At 40.5% G+C, this 22,704-nt stretch overlaps 1 protein-coding gene across 7 annotated transcripts in view; it reads right to left on the reverse strand.

Annotated features, from left to right (window-relative positions):
- CTNND2 (catenin delta 2) overlaps positions 1–22,704 on the reverse strand; it is a 928,994-nt gene that overhangs the window by 378,632 nt on the left and 527,658 nt on the right. For all 7 annotated transcript variants that reach the window (XM_025387612.1, XM_025387608.1, XM_025387606.1 and 4 more), the window contains one exon: positions 7,922–8,116. In XM_025387612.1, coding sequence (XP_025243397.1) covers positions 7,922–7,994 — 73 coding nt within the window. In that variant the 5' untranslated portion in view covers positions 7,995–8,116. The remainder of the gene's footprint in view (positions 1–7,921; positions 8,117–22,704) is intronic.

Here is a 22,704-nt window from a genome sequence, read left to right on the forward strand (position 1 = left end):
GTGGTGAACATCCAGAATGTATCAGAAACTGCAACAACTCAATAGCAAAACAAAACAAAACAAAAACCCTAAATAACCTGATTTTAAAATGTGCAAAAGACCTTACTTGACATTTCTCAATACAAGACATACAAATGACCAACAGGTATATAAAAAAAGGCTAAACATAACTAGTTATCAGGGGAATGTGAATCAAAACCACAAAAACTACCTCACTCCAGTTAGAATGGCTACTGCCAAAAAGAAAAAGGAAAGTGTTGGCAAGGATGTGGAGAAAAGGGTGCACTTATATACTGCTCATGGCATTATAAACTAGTTCAGCCACTATGGAAAACAATATGTTGGTTCCTCAAAAAATTAAAAATAGAGTTACCATGTGATCCAGCAATCTCACTCCTAGGTATATACCCAAAGAAAATTAAATTAGCATGTTAAAGAGATACCTGCACACTCACATGTTTATTGTAGCACTATTTACAATAACCAAGATATGGAATCAAACTAAGTGTCCAACAGTGGGTGAATGGATAAATAAAATGTAACACATATACAAAACAGAATGCTATTCAGCCATTTAAGAAAAATGAAATCCTGTCATTTGTGATAACATGGATGGGCCTGGAGGACATCATGCTAAGTAAACTAATCCAGGCACAGAAAGAGAAATATCACATGATCTCACTCAAACATGGAATCTAAAAAAGAAGCTGATATCAGAGAAGCAGAGAATAGAATAGTGGTTACCAGAGACTGGGGAGGGCAGGAGGATGAACAGGGGAGAGAATGGCCAATGGGTACAAAGTTACGATGAGACAGGAAAAGTGAATTCTGGTGCTTCTATTGCATAGTAGGGTGACTATAGTTAACAGTAAAATATTGTGTATTACCAAATAGCTAGAGGGGAGGCTTTTGAATGTTCTCATCACAAAGACACGACAAACACGTGAGGTGATGGATACACACACTACCCTGACTGGATCCTCAGTATACAGCATACATATGTATCAAAACATCCAATTGTATCCCATGAACATGTACATGTGTCATTACAATGTGTCAATTAAAAAATTAAATGAGTAATTTTTAAAATTTGAGAGCTTTTTCTATTATAATTTTAACTGATAGAGCATGTCTGGTGTTGAGGGCAGAATCTGCTAATGTGTAATTATGGTTCCATAGTGCTGTGTCTTCTGGTAATGTCTTAATTATTCTTAAGTTCCAGCTTTTGGTATTATATTATATGAAGCCCCATTCAATGTGCAGTTGAAATCTAATACTTTGCTTCTATTCTTTTCAACATTGCTATGCTTAATGACATAATTCCACGTATGAGGTGACACATCTTCCAGTAATTGGGGTGCATCATCCAGGTCAAGGCCAGCTTTGTAATTTTCAGTATGTGTATCCCTAGCTGACGTGACATTAATGAACATGGTTTCATGATCTATCTGTACAAAGGGACGACAGTTACGATATTTTTGAATTTTACCAATAAACTGTTCTCCCATCAAACGCTCTGTCTTCCTTCAACTAAACAATTAGACTTCTTATTTACACCTATTTAAGTGAATCCACACAGGTAAGCATCTGAAATTTCTCTTTCATTCTAAGATGACATTTATCGTTGGGTTGATTTAAAATTTCTGACTAGGACCTTAATTTTTTAGCCTAAAAAAAGTGAAAATTTTAACTAATAGGTTATGGAGTATCTTATTCGACTTGCTCCAATAAGGAGCACTTGATTTAAAAATTTTAAGTAACAGCACTTAATAAGTAATAAACTACTGATAATTCACGTATTTGTGAACTCAAATAATTTTAATTAAAATATTTTTGATACTAGGACTATTATTTATATCACAATGAATAACAGTAATACGATTTTATGAACATGCAGGTCCTATGTAATCCCTCTATCACTTCATTAGACACTGGGCTCTTCTTGCAGAGGATTCAGTTTTTTTTAAAGACTATTTTCTCCACTTCTGTAACTATTTTCACCACATTCTTTTTTCCTTTTATGTTGCAGTACTTGTCATGTTCATGAAGATATTTAGCAGGTTTGCTCCTTGCAACATATCTACGATAATTCTTTCTTTATTATAAGCTGACACATACATCACAGAAAGCTTGTTTTCAACACTCACTTCAAATAGCATTTATCCAAAAGAAAATCCATCTGACTATCATCACAGCAGACGCTGGCCATTTTCACTGGTTTATAAAAATGCGTTTAAGGGGTTGTCAGAGTCAAGTGTTTGTGTTGATCAAATAACTCCTAATTTGACAGTCATTCATATGTTTGAGTTTGAAATAAAAATTCATGTTATTTATTTCTGCTTAATAGACTTTACCACAAGGAAATTCATGAGGCCCACACATTCCTTGTTTCACTGTACTCCTTATTTTATAAGCTCTGGTTTTAACAAGCCTCATCTCAGATGAAATGTATATTTTATCTAAATAGACGCCTTAGTTAAACTTGTGCCTCTTTACATTTTCATCATGCAGGACATACATGCCCAAATATTGGGGGGATGGTCATGTAAAAGTAAGTCTGTCATTTCTGCTGCAGTTCACACAATTCTGCTTCCTCATCTAGGGAAAGGACACTGGTGGCCTTCCTCTCTGTTATACTACCGCCTCCCCCTGTGAATGGTCCTGCAAGAAAGATGTGGCTGTCATGTCTGGTGACGGGTACTCTCCGGGAGCTCTGTGAACCAGGGACCACTCTGTGGTACAAAGTGACCCTTTCACCTTTTCCTAGGCTGCCAGATCTCTGGAGCTACCACGCTGGCTCTGTCTCCCTCTTGGAGTCCTCGGGCAGGTGGGCCCTGCTGTACTTTCTATCTGCCTCCCTGTTCAAAGCACTTTATATCTGCCTCCCTATTCCAAGCCTGGGACCAGGGATGCAGGCAGTGCTGTTCCCAGAGCCCACATCCTTCTGCTGGACCTAGGTGAGGGACAAAGGTCTTTGGCTCTTATCTTGCAATGGCTAGCAGAGTTAGGTCTGGGGCGGGAGGATGGGGACCCCCTTTAGACCATGTTCTCTAACACAGCCTTGGGTGATGGCATGCCTGTTCAGCTTCATGAAATCCTATTTATGTCCTGTGTCAATAGTGAAATTTGTTTCTGTCACCATCCACAAGCCGGGAGTACAGGAGAGGTGTGGAGTAGGACTTGGGCACCCTGCTCCTTGAACATTACATAGATGTTCCTATATTCATGCTTAGGAGGTCTCTAACATTATGGCTACGTAGCTTTTTGGGTTAGGAAAGCCTGGAGGACCTGTTTGACTATGAAAAGGTAGACAGTAATCCTCATCTGAGCTGCTACCCAAGATTTAAATTCGTCTTCATAATAAAGTAACAGGCGTGGATGGATTACTTATGACAGCTAAGAAGAAAGGAGAGATGAAGAAGGAAGGTCTAGAGGAGAGATGGGAAAAGATGGCGGTAGGTGAAATCTTAGGGGAAAAGCTAATTAAGAAATCCCCTTTGGTGGGAAAGTTAAGGGATCTAACATGTCTTATCTTGAATGTCTGAAGTTTTTTTCTGGTCTTCTCTGTGCAGTCATCTCCCTGCCTATCTCTCAGCCCTAGAATGGTCTCTTACTCAGGATAACCTTAGTGGTGTTTTGAGTAAGGAAAGCCCAGGGGTGAGGTCAGCATGGGGCAGAGCAGGGCAGAAAAAGTAGATTGGCCACCAGAGCCAGAGTCACGCCCATGAACCGGAGCCGGTAGAGAGGACAGCTGTAGCACTGAATGAGGAGTGATCACACTCATACTTTCCCTTGGTGTGATTCCATTCACATCCATACCTTTCCATGCCCCCACTTGCTACCCATAAATGAGAGGAAGGCCACTTTAGCGGGGACATGAGCAGAAGAGTGAGGGGCAACTCAATCTCTCATTTCAATGTCTTCGGGTTTTTTCGAAATAGCACGTAGCCTGTATATTACCTTCCAATATTGGTTAATTTTTCAGATGTTTATGTCTTTATCTGAAACAAAATTGAACATGCTTAAGGACAAGGAGTAGATTTTAAACCTCTTTGAATCTGCCAGTATATCTAGCACACAGAGTATCTTCAACAGATATTATTTAACAAGATATAGAAGACCATTAAGCTCCACAGATGAAAATAAATGTCTATCTATTTTGTTTTTAAATGATGATTTTTACAAATGCAGTCAACGAAGCCCCGGATCTAGGGTAAGACTGCCTAAGTATGAATGTTTGTTTATTTATTTATTTATTTAGATGGAGTTTTGCTCTTGTTGCCCAGGCTGGAGTGCAGTGGCGTGATCTTGGCCCACTGCAACCTCCACCTCCCGGCTTCAAGCGATTCTCCTGCCTCAGCATCCTGAGTAGCTGGGATTACTGGTGCCTGCCATCATGCCTGGCTAATTTTTGTATTTTTAGTAGAGACGGGGTTTCACCATGTTGGCCAAGCTGATCTCAAACTCCTGACCTCAAGTGATCCACCCGCCTTGGCCTCCTAAAGTGCTGGGATGACAAGTGGGAGCTACTGCACCTGGCCTATTTGTTTATTTTTAATAGAGATGGGGTCTGACTATGTTGCCCAGTCTGGTCTTGAACTCCTAGGCTCAAGCAATTCTCTCATCTAGGCGTCCTAAAGTGTTCAAATGATAGGTGTGAGCCACTATGCCCAGCCTCTATGAAGGTTTAAAGGCTGGTTCCACACAACCTGTGTGACCTTGGCGTATTACTCAACATCTCTGTGCCTTGGTTTTCTGATCCAAAAAGCAAGCGTTGAGCATCGTAACAGCATCTCCTTCCAAGGACTGTTCTGGGGGTTGGTAAAATACCCAAAGCATTTGGCACACTCCCCGGAAGCACTTACAAGCTACATGTGTCCCCACCAAAGGGGATTTCTCAGTTAGCTTCTCCTTTTAGGCTCCACCTACCACCATCTTTTTCCATCTCTCCTCCAGCCCTTTCTTCTTCATCTTGCCATTGTTTGTCCAGCCTTGCATGCTTGTTTCTATGACACCATCTAATAATTCCCTAATTGTTGAGGCATGTCTACTTTTCTTCATTCCCAAGTGTTGACCCCTTGAAGGGAAGCAACTGGCCTTCGATCTTCCTGCCCCACTTCTCTTGCAGTATCATCTGGAAATGCTTTATGAATTGTGCTGAAAGACCTCCAGCTGGTGGTCTATTCTTAAGGGCAGAAAGATAAGACCAGTTGCTCCAGTCCCCTCAGCCACCCATCTGAGCTAAGAGCCAGAGGACATGAACATTTTAAGTCTGGTAGGCCTCATAAGAACCTGTCCTCTTCTTTGAAGGAATTAGGGTATCTGCTTTAGGCCTGCAAGCCTCTTAGAGGTCTGTATCAGTGGTCTCCAGGGTGGGGGTATGTACAACACAGATGACCCCCACAAAGATACTTGGAAAGCAAACTTAGAATGTTTTTTTATGGCTACTGGATAACTATATTTAATCTTTACTTCTTTGTAATCTCCATTTTTATGGGTGTTATACTAGACAGAATTTAATATATATGATGTCTTTAATATCCAAATAAAAAGACATATACACATATTAAAGGCACCGTCTCATACATTCAGGTTGTGATACAGTTTCTGTGGCTGTGAAAATGTGAAGACATGAAATTATATGAATCAGGTACAGACACAGGGGTAACCTTGGTGGATGCAGGGAAGAGAGAGTTTGTGGCTTTATGCTTAGGAGCTGGAGAGAGGAGCTTCTCCTCCTCCACTTGTGGTCCTAAGAGGTCATCCAGGCACTTCTGGAAATTTCCATTGTATTATGTCAATCAGCATGTTTTCTCAAAATTGCCTTAAGTTCAAAAGTGCAGGCTGGGTTGGGGTCTTGAACATCTGAATGTCACAATCGTAGCACATCTCTGCCACAGCTATTACCAGGAAAAGCCCCCAGCAAATGGGTTTCACCTTTGAAGCAGTTAGATGGTACTATTGCCTTCCTCATAGGCGGTAGGAAAAAAACACTTGTTCATTCTGGATAGCTCTCCATTGATGGCTTGGAGCAGGGGACAGCAAATTTTTCCTGTCAAGGGCCAGATAGCAAATATTCTTGGTTTTGCCAACCATATGGTCTCTGTCACAGGCACTTCACTCTGCCCCTGCAGGGCCCAAGCCACCGTGGATGATAAATAAATGAATGGGTATGGCTGCATCCCAATAACTTTATTGATGGATACTGAAGTTTGAATTTCATATAATTTTAACATATTACAGAACATTAATCATCTTTTGATTTCCCTCCCCAACCATTTAAAAATGCAATCATCATTCTTAGCTCATGGGCACTACTAAAACAGATGGTGACCTACAACTGGTCCATGGGTCATTGTTCGTTGACGCTGACTCAGAGAAAACACTATCACACTAGAATTTTTTTTTTTAAGTGTGGATATCTTCCCTGTGTTTAATGTGATATAGATGAATTAAGGTTTTTCTTTTTTCTTATGTAGCTAATTTTTCATTAAGTTCCTGGAAGTTTATTAATAAGGGATAATTCTAAGAGCATATGAATATGGAAGAGAGAATCAATATAATCTCTTTTGTTGTCAGTTTTTATTCAAATTAGATATTGAATGTCACTGTGGTTATCTTCTTCTTTTATAAGATGTGCATAAAAATAAAATTACCTCACTTAATAACATGCAAAACTAAATGCTAAAGTAACCCACCTCCAGGCAGGAGTGGATCTAACAGGCTGAAGGTGAAAAAAAATCTGACAGAAGAATAAATGGGCATTCTTTTCCATCAAATCCAAGAGATGTATTATTAATATGGGGTGGCATTTATGATGTCAAAAATAAAATAAAGAGTATTTTGTGCCTTTCTCCCTATGATTCAGTGAAATACTGTAATGTAAATATCAATAATCAACTATAAAAGCAGCTTGGCTCGCCTTGATTTCAAAGCATGTAATTTAGCATCATAATGCAGTTTAAGAAAATTGCCATGCTCTACTTAGCGGTCACTAGAAATTCCAATAGTCTGAGGATGTAGAGATCTGTGTGCCAGGTTCCGAAGCAGAGAGCCAGCTCTGCCAGCCTCAGTCTCTGCTGGCGCTCAGACATATCATTAGGAAAGAAGGAGAGAGCTGTACTGTCTGCAGACCAGCAACACAGTCATTCCAGTTTACTTAGCAATGTGCAGCTTGATAATAAATGCAATTCTCAACCTGTTTTTAATTACATCGATTTTAGAGTTAAGATAAGTGTTATCTAGCAATCTAATTATGACATTTGACAGATTATGTTGCCAATGGCTCCAGATACTGGAAAACACTTGTGTTTTGTCATGTGACCTGTGGCTGTATTCAATTGAAAATATATATTTAATCTAGGAGAGCTATATAATTGATTGAACCATTTGCAATTGCCAACATCCAACTTTCACACAATAATTCTGTGATTCAATCTATTAGTATGTATGAAATAAATTGTCTGCCTTTCAAAATATGCTACATGTTTAGCAAATATGTTTTTGTTCCAAGCTTGTCAAATAGGTAGACAATATCATGAAAAAAAAACTCTTACCATCATCAAGCATATGTCTTTCATGTCCTACGAATGACTATGTCCTCGGGGTACTTATATTCATTAAATAAGTGAATAATGATCTGATAAACATTAGTATTGCTTCTTTCAATTTTTCTCTTTGACAAAATGAGCTTACAATCGCCATTTGCCTCCTTTCGTTCAGATTATAACAAGGTAGCCTGAATTAAAGTCATACTCTGTTTCCACCATTATCATTACAGACATTGACAGAAGCAGGTCACAGTGCTTGTGGGGCCAGTAGACACACAGACACACACCTTTCATTTGGGAGTGTTACTGAAGCTCCCACGCAGAGCCCACCCCCTGTGGACAGGCCACCCAGTGGGGTCCTGATTACACACCTGTGCTCGTGCGGTAGGTGCCGGTGTGTGCTGGCGGCAGAGGGTCCCCCTGGCTCTGGCTGAGACTCCTCATAGGGGGCTTCTGATAGACGCGGTCTTCGTAGATGGGATCTATGTGGTGTTCTGGGGACTGCAGGGCCCGCAGCTCCGGGCCCAGGTGCCCATGCTGGCTGCTATATGAGGCTCGAGACCCAGCTGAAATAAATTAACAGAGAGGCATCAAGGCTCAGGCAACCTCCACACAGAACTTGATTAATCAAAGACATATTCAAATTTTTTGGACAAAATTGTTGAAATTCTCAGGAAATCAAATGAATAACATGAAATGGCAGCAATACGTCAATCTAATCAGCTTATCGGCATCACCCAGCTGCCTGGCTTCGCGACCAAACATGATCTCATTCTAAAAATGATGTTTCTGAGATAAACCCACATGGAACAAGACCGGTGAAATGTTATTTTTCTCAAAACTTAACGAATGTAGCTAGGTTCTTCACTAAAGGAATCAGGTAGATAGTTAATCCTAAAAATCTCTTATTAGCCCATAGTCCTTGCAGCTTAAATCGTACAATAGAAATCATTTTAAACGATGAGCTACAATGGCAAAGCCATCTTGATGTTGTTCCTAAAAAATGAACTAGAATTTATTCCCATCAGCAGTATTTCCCCGGGAAAAGGATAAACCAAAATGTTTGAACTTACAACAGCTTAAATCCCCGAGAGAAGCAGATATTAAAGAAAAAGGTTTCAAGTTATATTTTCCTTTACTCTGACCCTCTTCAGTTGAAGCATTTACATTTAGCCTGCCTCTCTCTGAAAAAGTTAGGAATGATTGCCACTAACTGGTTTAATGTATAAATTGCGGCTACACATCACTTTGTAGTATTTATAAATCCTTATTTGTGTTACTTCATTGCATGGTATGGGAAGAGGTGCTGATGTGAGGCAATGCTATGGACCAGAGAACCATGAGAAGGTCTTGGAAGAAAGGAAGCCTCTGTACATCAGGAAATAAGACTTTAGGGTGGGCGAAGAGGCTGGCTTGACAGACAGGAAAGAGGACGCTGACTGAGCGCCAATATTTTATCTGAGGTACAGTCAGAACCACTGGAGCAGAAACATCAGGGGAATTATTTGCATTGGGGCAATGAGATGGCCTTGGGGCATCAAGGGGAAGTGGCGTCTTCCATGCTGAATACAGAACACAGACAGGAACCAAAGGAGACAACGGCTGATTTGGGGAATGAGCCTTCAGCTACATCCTACAACTAATCCCCACATGGAGCACTGGGATTTAACCGGCAACTGTCTTTCAGCAGCCCTAGTTCAGCCTCTCCATTCTGGATTAACATGTCAGGGTGCTGGGATTCCTCGATCTTGGCCATATCTCCACAGCTTTCCTTCCATTTTGCCTTCCTCAGGGAGCACTTCGAAGCCAAAGTTTCAAATGCTCGCTGTTAGGTCTGTTTCAGCAGGAACATATAAACTCAAAATTGTAATATTCTTGTCTAGAATATTTGAGGAAAAAAGCCATTGTAGTTTTTTAAATTGCCAATAGAAAAATGTTTTACTGGTATATTTAACATGGGCTACTTTAAGTACACAGAAAACAGCGTTTCTGAATAATTGGAGAAGTGGTGAGAACCCTAAGAATTCAGTGTTAACAAAAACCACTGAGTATTCTGAGGAGGAGAAAGGGACAGGGCAGGCAAGTTCCTTACTTTTCTCTTTGCTGGTAATTAAATTCCGATTTAGATAGCGCTCCGATGAATGATAGATTCAAAATAACTGTTTTGCATAATTAGGTTCACTGCATCTGATTTATCAAATGCCAACATCACTCTGAATATTATCTCAAGCTTATATTTTCCAGGAATATATTTAAGTACAATATACTTTGCGTTCCTGTTGGCAATTCTTATTCCTGAAGGTTTTGAAAATATTGCTAAGGATTTAAAAATGTAAAAATTAAAAAAAAAACAAAAACAGTCATCACATCCAAATGCAGAGATAAATAAAAATTATCCATCATTGGTACATTTAGAGTTGTTACTTTATCATTACTCCTTTATTCTAAGCATCAAAAAACATCCAATGATGACCAATGAGAGGATCTGCTGAACTTTTAACTGGTAACATGGTCTTAGGGTATATGTAAAAATCTTCTTATTACATGCATTTATTTGGCATTCAGAAATTTTCATGAGTGCCATTAATCAAATTGATGACCAAGGGAGCTAGGCAAGGAGGAAGAATCTTTAAGTAAAGTCTATCTATGTGGATATCCATCTTTTGATGTGCTGATATTATTACAAATATAATAATCAAATTAACTATCTGAATAGGACACTATACTTTTTTACGTATTAGAGTGCTCTGAGTAAAACTATAAGCCCATAGTGTTTCCCTGTGTAAATGCTTGTGCAAAATACAGTTACATATGTAAGCATTATGCATAGTTCTGAATCAGATAAGGCATTTTAAAAAGAACATGATTTACACTTCTTTTTATCCACTGTGATCAAGTTTCGATTGCTCAAGGGTGGGCACAGTTATTGGCAAGAGAGACACAGAGAACTAGGGGAAAAAAAAGAGCCAAGGAAACAAAGGTTAAAGATGTCACTGCTGAAATTCATGTGTTCTACCACCCGTATTCAAGAAAGAACATGTTAGATGCATACGAACAAGGCCTACTTTATTTGGGGCCATTTCAAGGAAAAAATTCTCACACAATGTTTTCTGGGAATCTGCTACAAAATGTCATTAGATGGTGTATATATTTGCTGATTCAACTAAAATGTCCTTTTGTTTAGTAGCAATTTTCTTTCATCATTATGGTCTACTTGAAAGTGAATCTCAAGCATCACACTGGACTCAAAACGTCATTCATGGGAATTTACGTCTTTGCCAGGCACTGGAACTCTGTTATTATCACAAGAAAAAATGCTGGAGAAAATTCAACTTTGTCTAAAATGTTACAGATGTCAAGGCCAGATGTTCTTGCCCATTATGCTGGTGGAGAACAATCCTGGGAACCTGGCCTTGACCAAGACCCTGCAAGATGGCAAAGTGCAACCAAAACATGGATGAGCCAAAGAGAAAAGGGGAAGTAGAACCACAGACCAGACCAACTGCCCTGATGGTTTCCCCTGCCATGACAGACATCATGTCATGCAATCATAATACCTGTGTCTATAAAGCATTTGATCAACTACTGCAACAATTCCTACATCATCCAGCATTGATGTCTCAATTTTATAATAGGGTTTTGCTCTTCCTATTTCTTCTCTTCACAGGACAAAATTGGGGCCTAGAAAGCTCAGGCACTGGCAGTTTTTCATATACATGCATTTCTGAAAGTGAGCCTGAAGACTCACAGCTGAAACATGGGTACTCGGCTTACAGGCTAAGGAAGATTTCATGATGCAGGAGGGCTAACGGGTATTGGAATTTCCCTACATATATTCTGTGGTGGTTGCTGCTCCTATAGGTTGAGAGCCCCCCCAAAACTGGGAAGGGCTTTCAAGCTGATCTAGGACTAAGCCTGAGGCATTTGCTGTCTAAGATACTACATGTCCTGTCATGGCACCTCACAGCCATCTCCTCTTCCCCACAGCAACAGGTGTTGAATGGATGACCTGAATGGATGCTTACACAGCTCAGAACCTACATGACTACTGACCACTTGGCTGTGGGGTTGGTGTCGGGGCAGACAGGAAAGGGTTCAGTCCTGTGGCAGGGAGGGAGGTATGGACTCCAGGGACTCAGCGAGGTGGGCAGAAGGGACCACTGGAGAATGAAGGGGCACAAGACCTCAGACATCGCCTGCTTCTATGTTGACACATTTATTCCTTGGTTCTCATTTCCATGTACAACTACCATGAGGAATCGTGACAACATGGCTCAGCCTCAAATTCTACACGTGAAAGGTGGCCTTGGGGTGTTGGTGTTCAACAGCTTGAGGGAAACAGAAATCGTATTTAAAGTAGTAATTTTACTGCTGTTTCCTGTGTCACTTTTGCCCAAAGAACTCGAAATAAGAATATGTGAATTCTGTCCCAGATCTGTCTCTAACTAGCTGGATAAACCCAGGAAACTCACCAAACTCTTTGATCCTTGGTTTCCTCAAGTGTAAAAACAGAGATAATAATATAAGTGGTATTGTTGGAGGATCAGATGAGAGAGATTAAGTGTGAAAGTGCTGTGCAATTGATAAAGCAACATCAAAATAGGTGTCCTCAAGCCACTGAATCTTTGAATCAATAAATTATGTCATCGCATGCATGCAAATATATCTTTTGATTTAACAAAATAGTTGAATAGCTCTTACCATAAACTATCCAAATTTCAAAAACAACTTGAAGATTTCAATTTGAAATAATCTAAATAACAGTCATTTTTCAGATAATTTCGTGAAGCATTATTGCAAAATGTGAATGTTATAGTTTTATCTTTTCTTAAAAATATGTGTGCTTTCTAATGGATTATTTTAAAAATAATGCAGGAATGAATGAAGTTCCTAAGGAAAGAAAACACCGAAATGACCACAAAAAGGTGGCATCCTTTTTAGAAAGGAAGAGGGCATAATTAAATCTCCAAATTGAAAATAACAAACACCTGCTAATTCAGTAGGAAGCCAGTGACAGATCTCAGGGGGTTCTTGACACAGAAAATAATTAATTTAATGGGCACAGAAATTGCCCAGAAATTGCACAGCTGAAAAGGGCTACATATGGCTCACAGCCTTGTGTCTTGCCTGTTCCTGTTTCACACCATGTTTTCCTTGGGTCAACAAGGCTCTGTTTTCATTTGGCCAACAAAACAATGTATTTATTATTTTTGCAATGATTTGCAACTAAATTTCCATGTACTAGATTTTACATCTATCATTTATAAGTACTAGTTAATCCCTATGGATGTATATATTCATTCAACACATTCCCCGAGTGCCTGGGAACCTCCAGGAGTTGAGGATGTCCTAGTGCTCAAGACAGACAAGGTCCCTGGCTTTGAAAATAAGTTATTACATGCAGGAGGATGGAGGTAAAGGTGTTGAAGAAAAATGAGGCAGGGCAGTGAGAAGACAGACAAAGTGTCAGGAGGTTGTGGTGCTTGGATGGGGGATCAAGAAAGTTCTTTCTGAGCATCTGACATTTTAGCAGAGAGCTGCAGACAGTAAGAGAATGAGCCTCACTAGAGAAAGAGCTGTATGGTTCTCAGGCAGAGGGAACCAGCAGCAGACACGAAGCGTCCCTCCAGGATTTCAGAATATACAGAGAAGTGATTTTATGTGTACTGAAACAATATTGACTTTAAAAGAAACACCAGTAAGTATATGAAATTTTTATGAGTACATACTACAATTGCTTGTACGAACAAAATGATTTTTTTAACTCAAAATTTCAAAATTTTGAAATTTCATGGCAAACACATTTTTATCAGAAGGATTTGCAGCATTCAATGGGAGATCACACAACCTTGGGAGAACTGCATAGCTGAAAATTCAGCTCCAATTACTTGGGTTTTTTTTTTTTTTTTTTTGGCATTTCAATTTTCATTCCTTAGAATAGGATTAATTCTCAAATCTTAGTTTATTCCTCAAAGAATCGTCTACAAAACTTGCTGAAGATGCTGACTTCTGAATACAACCCCCAAGAGATTCCGATTAGGTCAGCCACGTGGGGATGCATCAATGTACATTTTAATGGGCACCCCCAAGCCTCCTGGTTCTAATGCAGGGATCACACCATCAGCCATCCTGTCCCAAATAAAGGAGAAAAAGAAGAGATGGGCATATTTATTTTCAAAAAATAAGCATCTAATGTGTTACACCTTCCATTTATCATTTGTTGCTTTATTCAAACAATTCCACTTAATACAGGTGATGCCAATTACTTTACGACATTAATAAAACAGGTCCATGCTGTTTTTTTTTAATTGGAATTCATATTATTTTATTTATATACTCTATCATTTGTGACTCTCTAATTTAATGCAAATTCACCTGCCTTTACAAAGAAATATATTTTTGCATGTTTTCATTTTGCAGTATCAATATAGTTTATAAGGACATACTGCCATTTAACTGGTCTCTTCAAATTTAGCACTCAGTTTCAAATGCTCATTTGCAAAGAGATGGAGGGAGAAAAAGAAGGATCTAAACGACATAGTATTCACATGGCCAGAGCGAGCAGGCTTAATGTGTTTGTGAACAGTTCTTTCATTATGAGATAAAGTGCTGTTGTACGGAGAAAAAAAGTAAATTTCTGATGATATGAAGAGAAGTCCAAAGCAAAATTGAGGTTTTAAAAATTGTGTAATCAGTTAATGCGTTGCTAATTATTAATGAAACTACAACTTTGAAGGGCAAAAGGGAACTTCTATAGAGAAGGGTGGGGCCTGGACTAGACGCCAGTTTTTCCCTTGGAAATCTACACTGCTGTTGTTCCTTTGTGGACACCCTGATTTTAGGGGTATGGCCCATGATGACAGGTCAGCATCGCTAGGCAACATGGCTTTGCAGGTAGTGTAGTCAGCCTGTACTCTGTGATAGTTGATGGCTTTGAAATAGCTCTTTTCTGGACTTTGAACCTCTTAAAATGTTTGGCTTGATACCTGTTATCATAAAACTTCAGGGGGAAAAAGTGGTATCAGCATATAAACACTTTGAGATATACAAAAATTAACTTAACTTTGGTTAACATTATCTCAGAAATGTGTACTAGGTAAATTGTTGAGAGGTGTGCAAATATTACATCTTAGATCTGAGGAATACCTCATCATGATAAAACTTATCTCAAAGAAGGCACATCAAGAAAGGTGTGCCTCAAATGCTACTTCGGGAGTATCCATGAGGAACTGGGCACATTCACATTCTTCCTTCTGAACTCTGTTTACTGAGACTGACTTATTTTATTCTTGATTTTTGCTTTTGACCCAAAACTCCAAAATATCCTTCCTACTCCTATGTTAATTCAAAAATTAAACCTGCTATTTCAAGGACCCCAAAATATTTCCCTATGTATTCTGAATCAAGCCTATCAACTGAATTTCATTTGCAAATGATCACTAATTTGTTGTAATTCATTTGACATCTTATATCATGTTGTTATCAATGTAAAGATATAAGGACACATTTCTCATATAGGTTAAGAGCCGTATTTCAGACTTAGGTTTGGAAGGAGCATTATTAATTCACATGATTTCGAAGATAAAATTGCACTGAAACAAATAATTTCAGTGTAACAGGCCATCCGATAATATAAAATGATCCTATTATAAATCTGTTTTTGGAAAGAAAAAAATTCTCTTCATCATATTTCATAAATGCTAGATTTTCTTATATTGTACTAACTTAGTACAGCTTTGCTGCTATCACTAATAGCTTGAATACTATGCAGTCTCTGGCAGCGTACAAAACACAGAATTTGTTCCTGTGACTTTCCTGATGAAGTTTTCCAATACAATTTATTGTCATGATTAAACCTCATCACACCTTTTACAAAATGAACACTATCAACTGTTGGGACTCAAATCCTTTCCAGCAAAAATAATTTAAAAGCCAAAATCACTGCCCAGGACATCATGGTAAGCATGTCCATGTGATCTCATCCCTATAAAAGTATATGCCCTTTGTTCCTGAACTTTCTTTTTAACCACAAGCATTTATTCCCAAACGGTTAGGGAAACAGGCTTCTTTTGTTCAGTTCTTTTTGCGACAGGCAGGCATCTGGAACATAATGATAGTGGTAACGGAGTATAATGAGTAATGTGACGTCCTGTATCAAGCTTTGCGTTTTTACTTTCAGTGGACGGTTGTTCTTCCTCTCTAGTGAAATGGATGGAATGTAATACCCCACCCCTCATGCACGGCTCCAACTTAATGAAGAACCAGTAGGAACCTATGGCTAAGCTAGTATTGGTAATAGTGAAACATACGAAGTACACAGGGATGGTTTGACACGTGTAACCAATATCTGTTTTGGGTTTCCTATCTCACGGGAAATAGGAAGTAGCACCAAATTTACTAGCCATGTATTCTGGTGTTTTTCAAAATGCCACATGCATATCAATGCCCTAATTGGAATGCAGGTTCTGGCTCAATGGGTTTGAGGAAGGGCCTGAGGTTCTTCATTTCCAGCAAGTTCTCAGGCAATGCTGGCGCTGCTGGTCCACGGACCACCCTTTGAGAAGCTAGGACATATTTGTCTAGCTATGAATACATACCTGGTCACTAGGAGTCCCGGAGACAGACCATCAATGCCATGGTCTCTCCTGCCTCAGTGCTAGGATTATGAGTGTGATCCACTGTGCCCAGCACCCCTGCTTTGTTAGGCAAACACAAGTGGCCTCAAGAAAGGCACAGGTCAAGAGTATAGCTAGACACTAGCAATGCAGGTGCTCATGAGCCTGGGCTCTGCAAGCACAAGATGTGCTGGCCATGACAACTGTGACCATTCTATCAGCTGCTGCAGAGCAACTGATCTTAGCTACAGTTGGCCAGGCCCCACACCAGGGGGACTTCAAAGGCCTTAATGAGCAGGATAGCTGGGGCAAGAGTCACTTCTAGTGGGGAAAGAGCATCTTTCCATTTTCAGGGTGGACTTTTTTTAAGACAGTACATTGTTGCCCCTTGTTCCTGTACTTTCTTTTTAACCACAAGCATTTATTCCCAAACTGTTAGGAAAACAGGCTTCTCACTACGTTGTCCAAGCTGGTCTCAAACTCCTGAGCTCAAGTGATTCTCACACTTCAGTCTCTCCCGTAGCTGGGACTACAGGGGACTGACCACCATGTCTGGGTCAGGGTGGATTTTTTAGACATGGGTGGGCTGGAACATTTTTGCTATGATTATGGTGTTTCTTGGGTGATTCTGCAGAGGCAAGTATCTAGGTTCCCTGCATTGCCACAATACACACATATGTAAGGATAGCTCAGGGCCTCTCAACCCTGAAAGAACATGCATGGCATTTGTCTGGGAGACTTTTTAAAGAGGAACAATGCTGTGGGTGCACTCCAGACCAGGACCTCAGGGGAGGGGCCCAGGGCATGGAACAGCTCAAACATTCTCCAGGTGTCTCCAAGAAGCATCCAAGCTCTGGATGGCTAGGGGTCAAACTAGTAGATGTGGGGCTAGATGGCTCCATCTTGAGGAGCATGTGTCAAGGTTTGGTCCTCAACAGACCCTTTAAGGCTGGAGCTTCAGAATATCCCCAGAAATATCAATTCCTGAAAGTGAGGGAAGGAAGGAACCTCTTCTTAGATGAGGTTTTAGTGTCGGAAGTTTGCAGGTATCTTTAAAAGTAGAGGCTGCTTTTTGCCCCTAGCATGCTACACCTAGGGGCACGATCCTAGCATGCCTCCTGCTGGGAAGTCCCTGGGAGGTCACAGGTTGTGGCCAGGCATAGATGGCAGGACATTTCCTGCCTCTGCCTTTTCCCTTTCCTTCTGCAGGTCTCTGGGCTGGATCAAGTGTGATGTCTGAGGAGGGTGGGGTCAGTGCTGTGACAACCATGTGTGTCTTGTGAACTCTTGCTATAAAGAACTACTGTAACCATACCCTTCGAGTGAGAGACAGTCCTGACTGAAGATACGGAAAAGACCCCTAGAAAGACTCTACCCAGGTACCCTAAACCCTTCTCAGCTGAGACCAGGTAGAATAGGAAATTATGGAGTGATCAAAATTTGGAATTTGTAGTATCTTTGTACAGAAGAGCAACATGATTTGACTTCAGACTTATAACAGAAGTCTTTTGACATAAGCATGTAAAGAAATTTAATCTGTGAAGGTTAATTTTTACCTGAGAGAAGCCTTGTATTTAAGATTTGTTTCAAACTACTTCCCGTCCCTGGGAGTAGCTTTTGGTAGTTACTGGGAGGAGTGGACCCAGAGTCTTCATCACCACAAACTTCTGATTGTCCTGATGAACTACAGATGCAGGGCAATCTATGACTTGGTACTTTATTAACGAGTCACTTACCAGAGTTTTAATGGCCATATTCACACAGATATTCTTCCTTACCAGTGAGTGGCATTTTATTTCTCAACAGCTGCGTTTCAATACCCCATCAGAGCAATTTTCCAACAGTGCATCTGGAGTCTGGCTTCCAGACCTCATTATTATGGATCATGATGAATATTTCCATGGAAAAAATCCAGAACAAGGCGCTCCCAATCTACTTTTGTTGTTGTTGTTGTTACATCAAGATGCAAAGCAGGCCAGACCTGTGGGCTGAAGCTTCAGGGAGCCCAGAAGTCTCCATTCTGCTTTCCATAGTGCTGACTGCTGTGGGAACTAAGCTAACTGTTCATTTCTGATTATGTGGCTTCTGCCCATCAACGGGGTACAGATGAACTTTTCAAGTATGAACAAGAATAAGCTTAACAGGCAAGAATAGGATTAAACATGCAGTTATCTTTGTAAATGGGTTCAAATATTTTGAAAAACATGTAAACTAAGATGTTTTACATCTCAACACCCTAAACAGAGGCCTTTTTCCTCAGATTGTGTAAGATACGTCATAGGTAGGCTGCACAAATTCCCTTTAAACAATCAGACATTTAGCTTCTAAAATGCAAATTTAAAATGTACTCTCCCCATATCATTTTTCTACTGCTTTGTATCTTTCACCAACACTCACAGAGTGACCTCTGTCATAACTCCAGAAGAAAAAGACACCCTAACTCTCAGCATCATTTAAAGGAAGGAAATGACAAACGGCCTCACAGATCGGTAATTCTCTGTACTTACATTTTATAACCTCCCTATATCAATATTTTATTAATTTTTATTATTTTATTCAACATAATATTCAGCACATATAAAAAGAGTTGGAGAAGAGAGGAAGTCTGTTGTGTAATAAACAGTTCTAAGGAGAATTAAAATTTTCCTTTGATTCTTTTCCTCTCAAAAGTTTTAATATGTGTGTGTGCACTTAGATTTTAAAGTTCAATTATGTATTGGGTTATGTACATATAATGATCATTTGAATAGCAGTTGTATTCATTAAAACATTAATTTTCTAATTGAATACAAAACTGATGAAACCAATCTATAGCTAAAATTCTCCCATCTCCTTTTTCTTTTTTTTTTTTTTTTTTTTTCAGACAGAGTCTCGCTCTGTCGCCCAGGCTGGAGTGCAGTGGCCGGATCTCAGCTCACTGCAAGCTCCGCCTCCCGGGTTTACGCCATTCTCCTGCCTCAGCCTCCCGAGTAGCTGGGACTACAGGCGCCCGCCACCTCGCCCGGCTAGTTTTTTGTATTTTTAGTAGAGACGGGGTTTCACCGTGTTAGCCAGGATGGTCTCGATCTCCTGACCTCGTGATCCGCCCGTCTCGGCCTCCCAAAGTGCTGGGATTACAGGCTTGAGCCACCGCGCCCGGCCCCATCTCCTTTTTCAAATGTTGTCATTATCCAGAGAATATACTGTTAAACCACCAACTGGTATGGTACCCTAGTGATGTTAGTGATGCTTTCTAGTACAGAAAGTCAATTTGTTTTGACTACATACAGTAAATATTACATATCTGAGAAAAGCTTCCAAGTTGGGGGAAGGGGACTGTTTTTGGTCATGTGAATAACAACAAGCGAACTGACTACTAGGGTCTAAATGTTTGTGCTCTCCTCGCCCCCCAGTTCTTATGTTGAAAGCTAACACCCAATGTGATGGTGTTAGGAGGTGGGGCCTGTGGGAGGTGATGAGGTCATGAGGGTGGACCTGTCATGAGTGGGATTAGTGCCCTTACACCCCAGAGAGAGCCAGGTGAGGACACAGCAAGAAGGGGCCACCAATGAGCCGAAAAGTGGGCCCTCATGGGACAATGAATCTGCCACCACCTTGGTTTTGGACTTTCCAGCCTCCAGAACTACGAGAAATAAATCTCTGTTGTTTGTAAGTTACACAATTTATGATATTTTTTATAGCAACCCAAAAAGACTAAGACCCTGACTCAGCCATAGAAAAAACTGTGGCATTATCTGCTTCTAAACAGCTGAGCTTAAGACCTGAATGATGAATGCCTTTGTGTGTGTGTGTGTGTGTGTGTGTGTGTGCATGTGTGTGTGTGTTCATATATCTGTGTGTGTGTGACTGTGTGTGTGTATTTCTTATTCTAAAGAGAAATAAATACTGACTTCCCTTTTCTACATCAATTTTCCATTTTGGTCTCTCTTTTTCATGCCACTAATTCTTTCCAATTCCTCAGTAATCTTTGATAATTTATCATATTTGAGAAAGAAAAACCCAGTGACAGCTTCTTTCCACAGTATCAAGGGCAATATTTGCCACTGTGCATTCTTGAGTTAGAATTTCTGGAGGGGAAGGCAGGGCATTCAGACTGGCAGTCTTCCTTCAGAATGAGTGGTGGGGGTTGGAGGAGCAGTCCCAACTTCCTTACCACTCCATACACCTGTACTATCTAATGTAAACCAGCATCTATAACAGAAGTCTTGAAGTTTCTTCAAGAGAACACCTCTTAGAGTAAGCACTGGCTACAGGGTCACCATTTTGGTAGGAGAGATGTTTGTCAGGGGGTGCCAACTTAGAATTGTCTTGAACACTGACTTTCAAGTAATCCCTCTATCTTCAGCCCATCTCTCCCCAGCCCCACCCCCTCAAGCTCGGCTCTGACCCTTGGGCCTGTTCAGTGTTCAGGAATTCACAGAAGACAGCTGACCCACCTCCAAAATCCAGACAGCTCATCCTCAAAAGACAACACTCCTATATTTTAATTGCTTGTCACTCTACTTTCTAGAAATTCTTCACTTGGCTTGCTTGTTGGAGACACTCAAACCCTGGTCTCTGTGGTTTCGTCTCTCTCTCTCTCTCTTTTTTTTGAGAAGGAGGCTTGCTCTGTTGCCCAGGTTGGAGTGCAATGACACAATCTCGACTCACTGCAACCTCTGCCTCCTGGGTTCAAGCAATGCTCCTGCCTCAGCCTCCTGAGTAGCTGGGATTACAGGTACGTGCCACCACACCTGGCTAATTTTTTGTATTTTAGTAGAGACAGGGTTTCACCATGTTGGTCAGGCTGGTCTCGAACTCCTGACCTCATGATCTGCCCCTCCCCCCCAGCCTAAAGTGCTGGGATTACAGGTGTGAGCCACTGCGCCTAGCCTCTGTGTTTTGTCTCTTTTGTGACTTCATTCCCTATTGTATTCCTGTACTTTTATTTTTTGAGGTGTCTGGGAAATAGGGGAAACAATGAGTGGGCAGAGGATGCCATCTTGAACAATTATCTTAGATAGTTTTCATTTTTTTAGGGCACATTTTCTCAGTTAAAGCATAATCAGAATCATATAAATATCAATAATATTAGAAAAGCTTTCACAGAATTCTATACAAAGATGCCACTTTCCTACCAAAGAACAAAAAAAGGGTCTGTTTACCGCCATTTGATTTACAAGGCTGTTATGAGGTAGGAAAAGAAGGGTAGGTATTAGCTTCTGTGAAGGAAACAAAAATGAAAGACACCAGGAAGACCTTTTGGGCCACCTAGCCATCCCAACTCTTAGTTCTGGGCTTAGGCACTAACTTGCCATATGGGAGTGTTAAAATTGCACTGTTTCCACTTCAGTTTGACCTAGACATCAGTTGGATAGAAACTGGATATGAAGGTAAGCTGAATAGAGGTGCTATATCAAATGAATGTACAAAAGAAATGTTTGATTACCATTTCTGTGAGCTCCAGACCTGTAGGCCGATGAACGCTATTAGACTGGGCTTGATATGTACAGAGGATGGAAGGTTTGCTGAAGAGGTTTCATGTCTGCCTTCCTGGGAGGTGAGGAATTCCAGAGAGATGAGCTTGCACGAAGCCACTGAGGTATGGATTCCCTACTATAACATGGGGTCCCAGAATTCCAGAGGGTAAGTGGCTGGCTGAAGAACTGCTTTGTTGGTGGAAGCAGGAGATGGTTGGTGTGTGGAAATCAGCCTGCACTCCCCAAGTGTGTGGGGGTGTAGGATGCAAGAATGCACCACGCAGAAGGGAGACCCATATTACATTGATTCTAAAGATGGCCGGTGCAGGCACTGGGTTCCTAATGCTTATGAGGAAGGGGCTGGAGCCCCGAGGCATGGCCAGAAGGGAAGGCAATGAGTCCTTGTCATTAGGAGAGTGCCCAGGTCTAGTTCGAAAGAATCCTTGGAAGCTCCAGTTGAGAGCAAATCAGCCTTAACCACCTTTATAAGGTTAAAAGTTGATTGACATCACAGGTTGATCATATTCTAATTAGTAAATCTACACTGGAATTTTTTTTTTTTTAAGTGATGGTGGGAAAATCTAAATATCTAGCACTAGAATGAGCAGAATGTTCACGAGAACTGTGCAATGCTTGTCCACGGCACAGGAAGATTAGCTTTCCAAAATGAATTGAAAGGAGCAGCAGGAGCCAGATACCAAGTTGCATTTTGACCCCATCCCAGGAGCCCTGGCCGAAACAAACTCACTCATTACCCTAGTAGACTTCACATTTCCTTTGAGAACCTCACCGCAGAGACTGCAAAGCTTTCATCTAGGATTACACTCTTTTTTTTTCTTTTTTCTTCCTTATATAAAGTGTACCTGGAAGCCTTAACCAGTCAGGGAATGGGTCTGAAATCTCTAAACAGTAAAGATTCAGCGTTTACAGTGCACGATCCACTCTAAATACTGAGTTTTAGGTCCATTTGAATGGGGGACAAGTTAAACATGCCTTGACCAAATTCCTCTCCATATTAGGTCAATTTTGATGAAAATCATTGGTTAAGAATCTCCATTTCATTCATTTCAATTTTACCTC

The sequence above is a fragment of the Theropithecus gelada genome, chromosome 6 (genome assembly GCF_003255815.1).
Source record: "Theropithecus gelada isolate Dixy chromosome 6, Tgel_1.0, whole genome shotgun sequence".
In the NCBI taxonomy this organism is placed as follows: domain Eukaryota; kingdom Metazoa; phylum Chordata; class Mammalia; order Primates; family Cercopithecidae; genus Theropithecus; species Theropithecus gelada.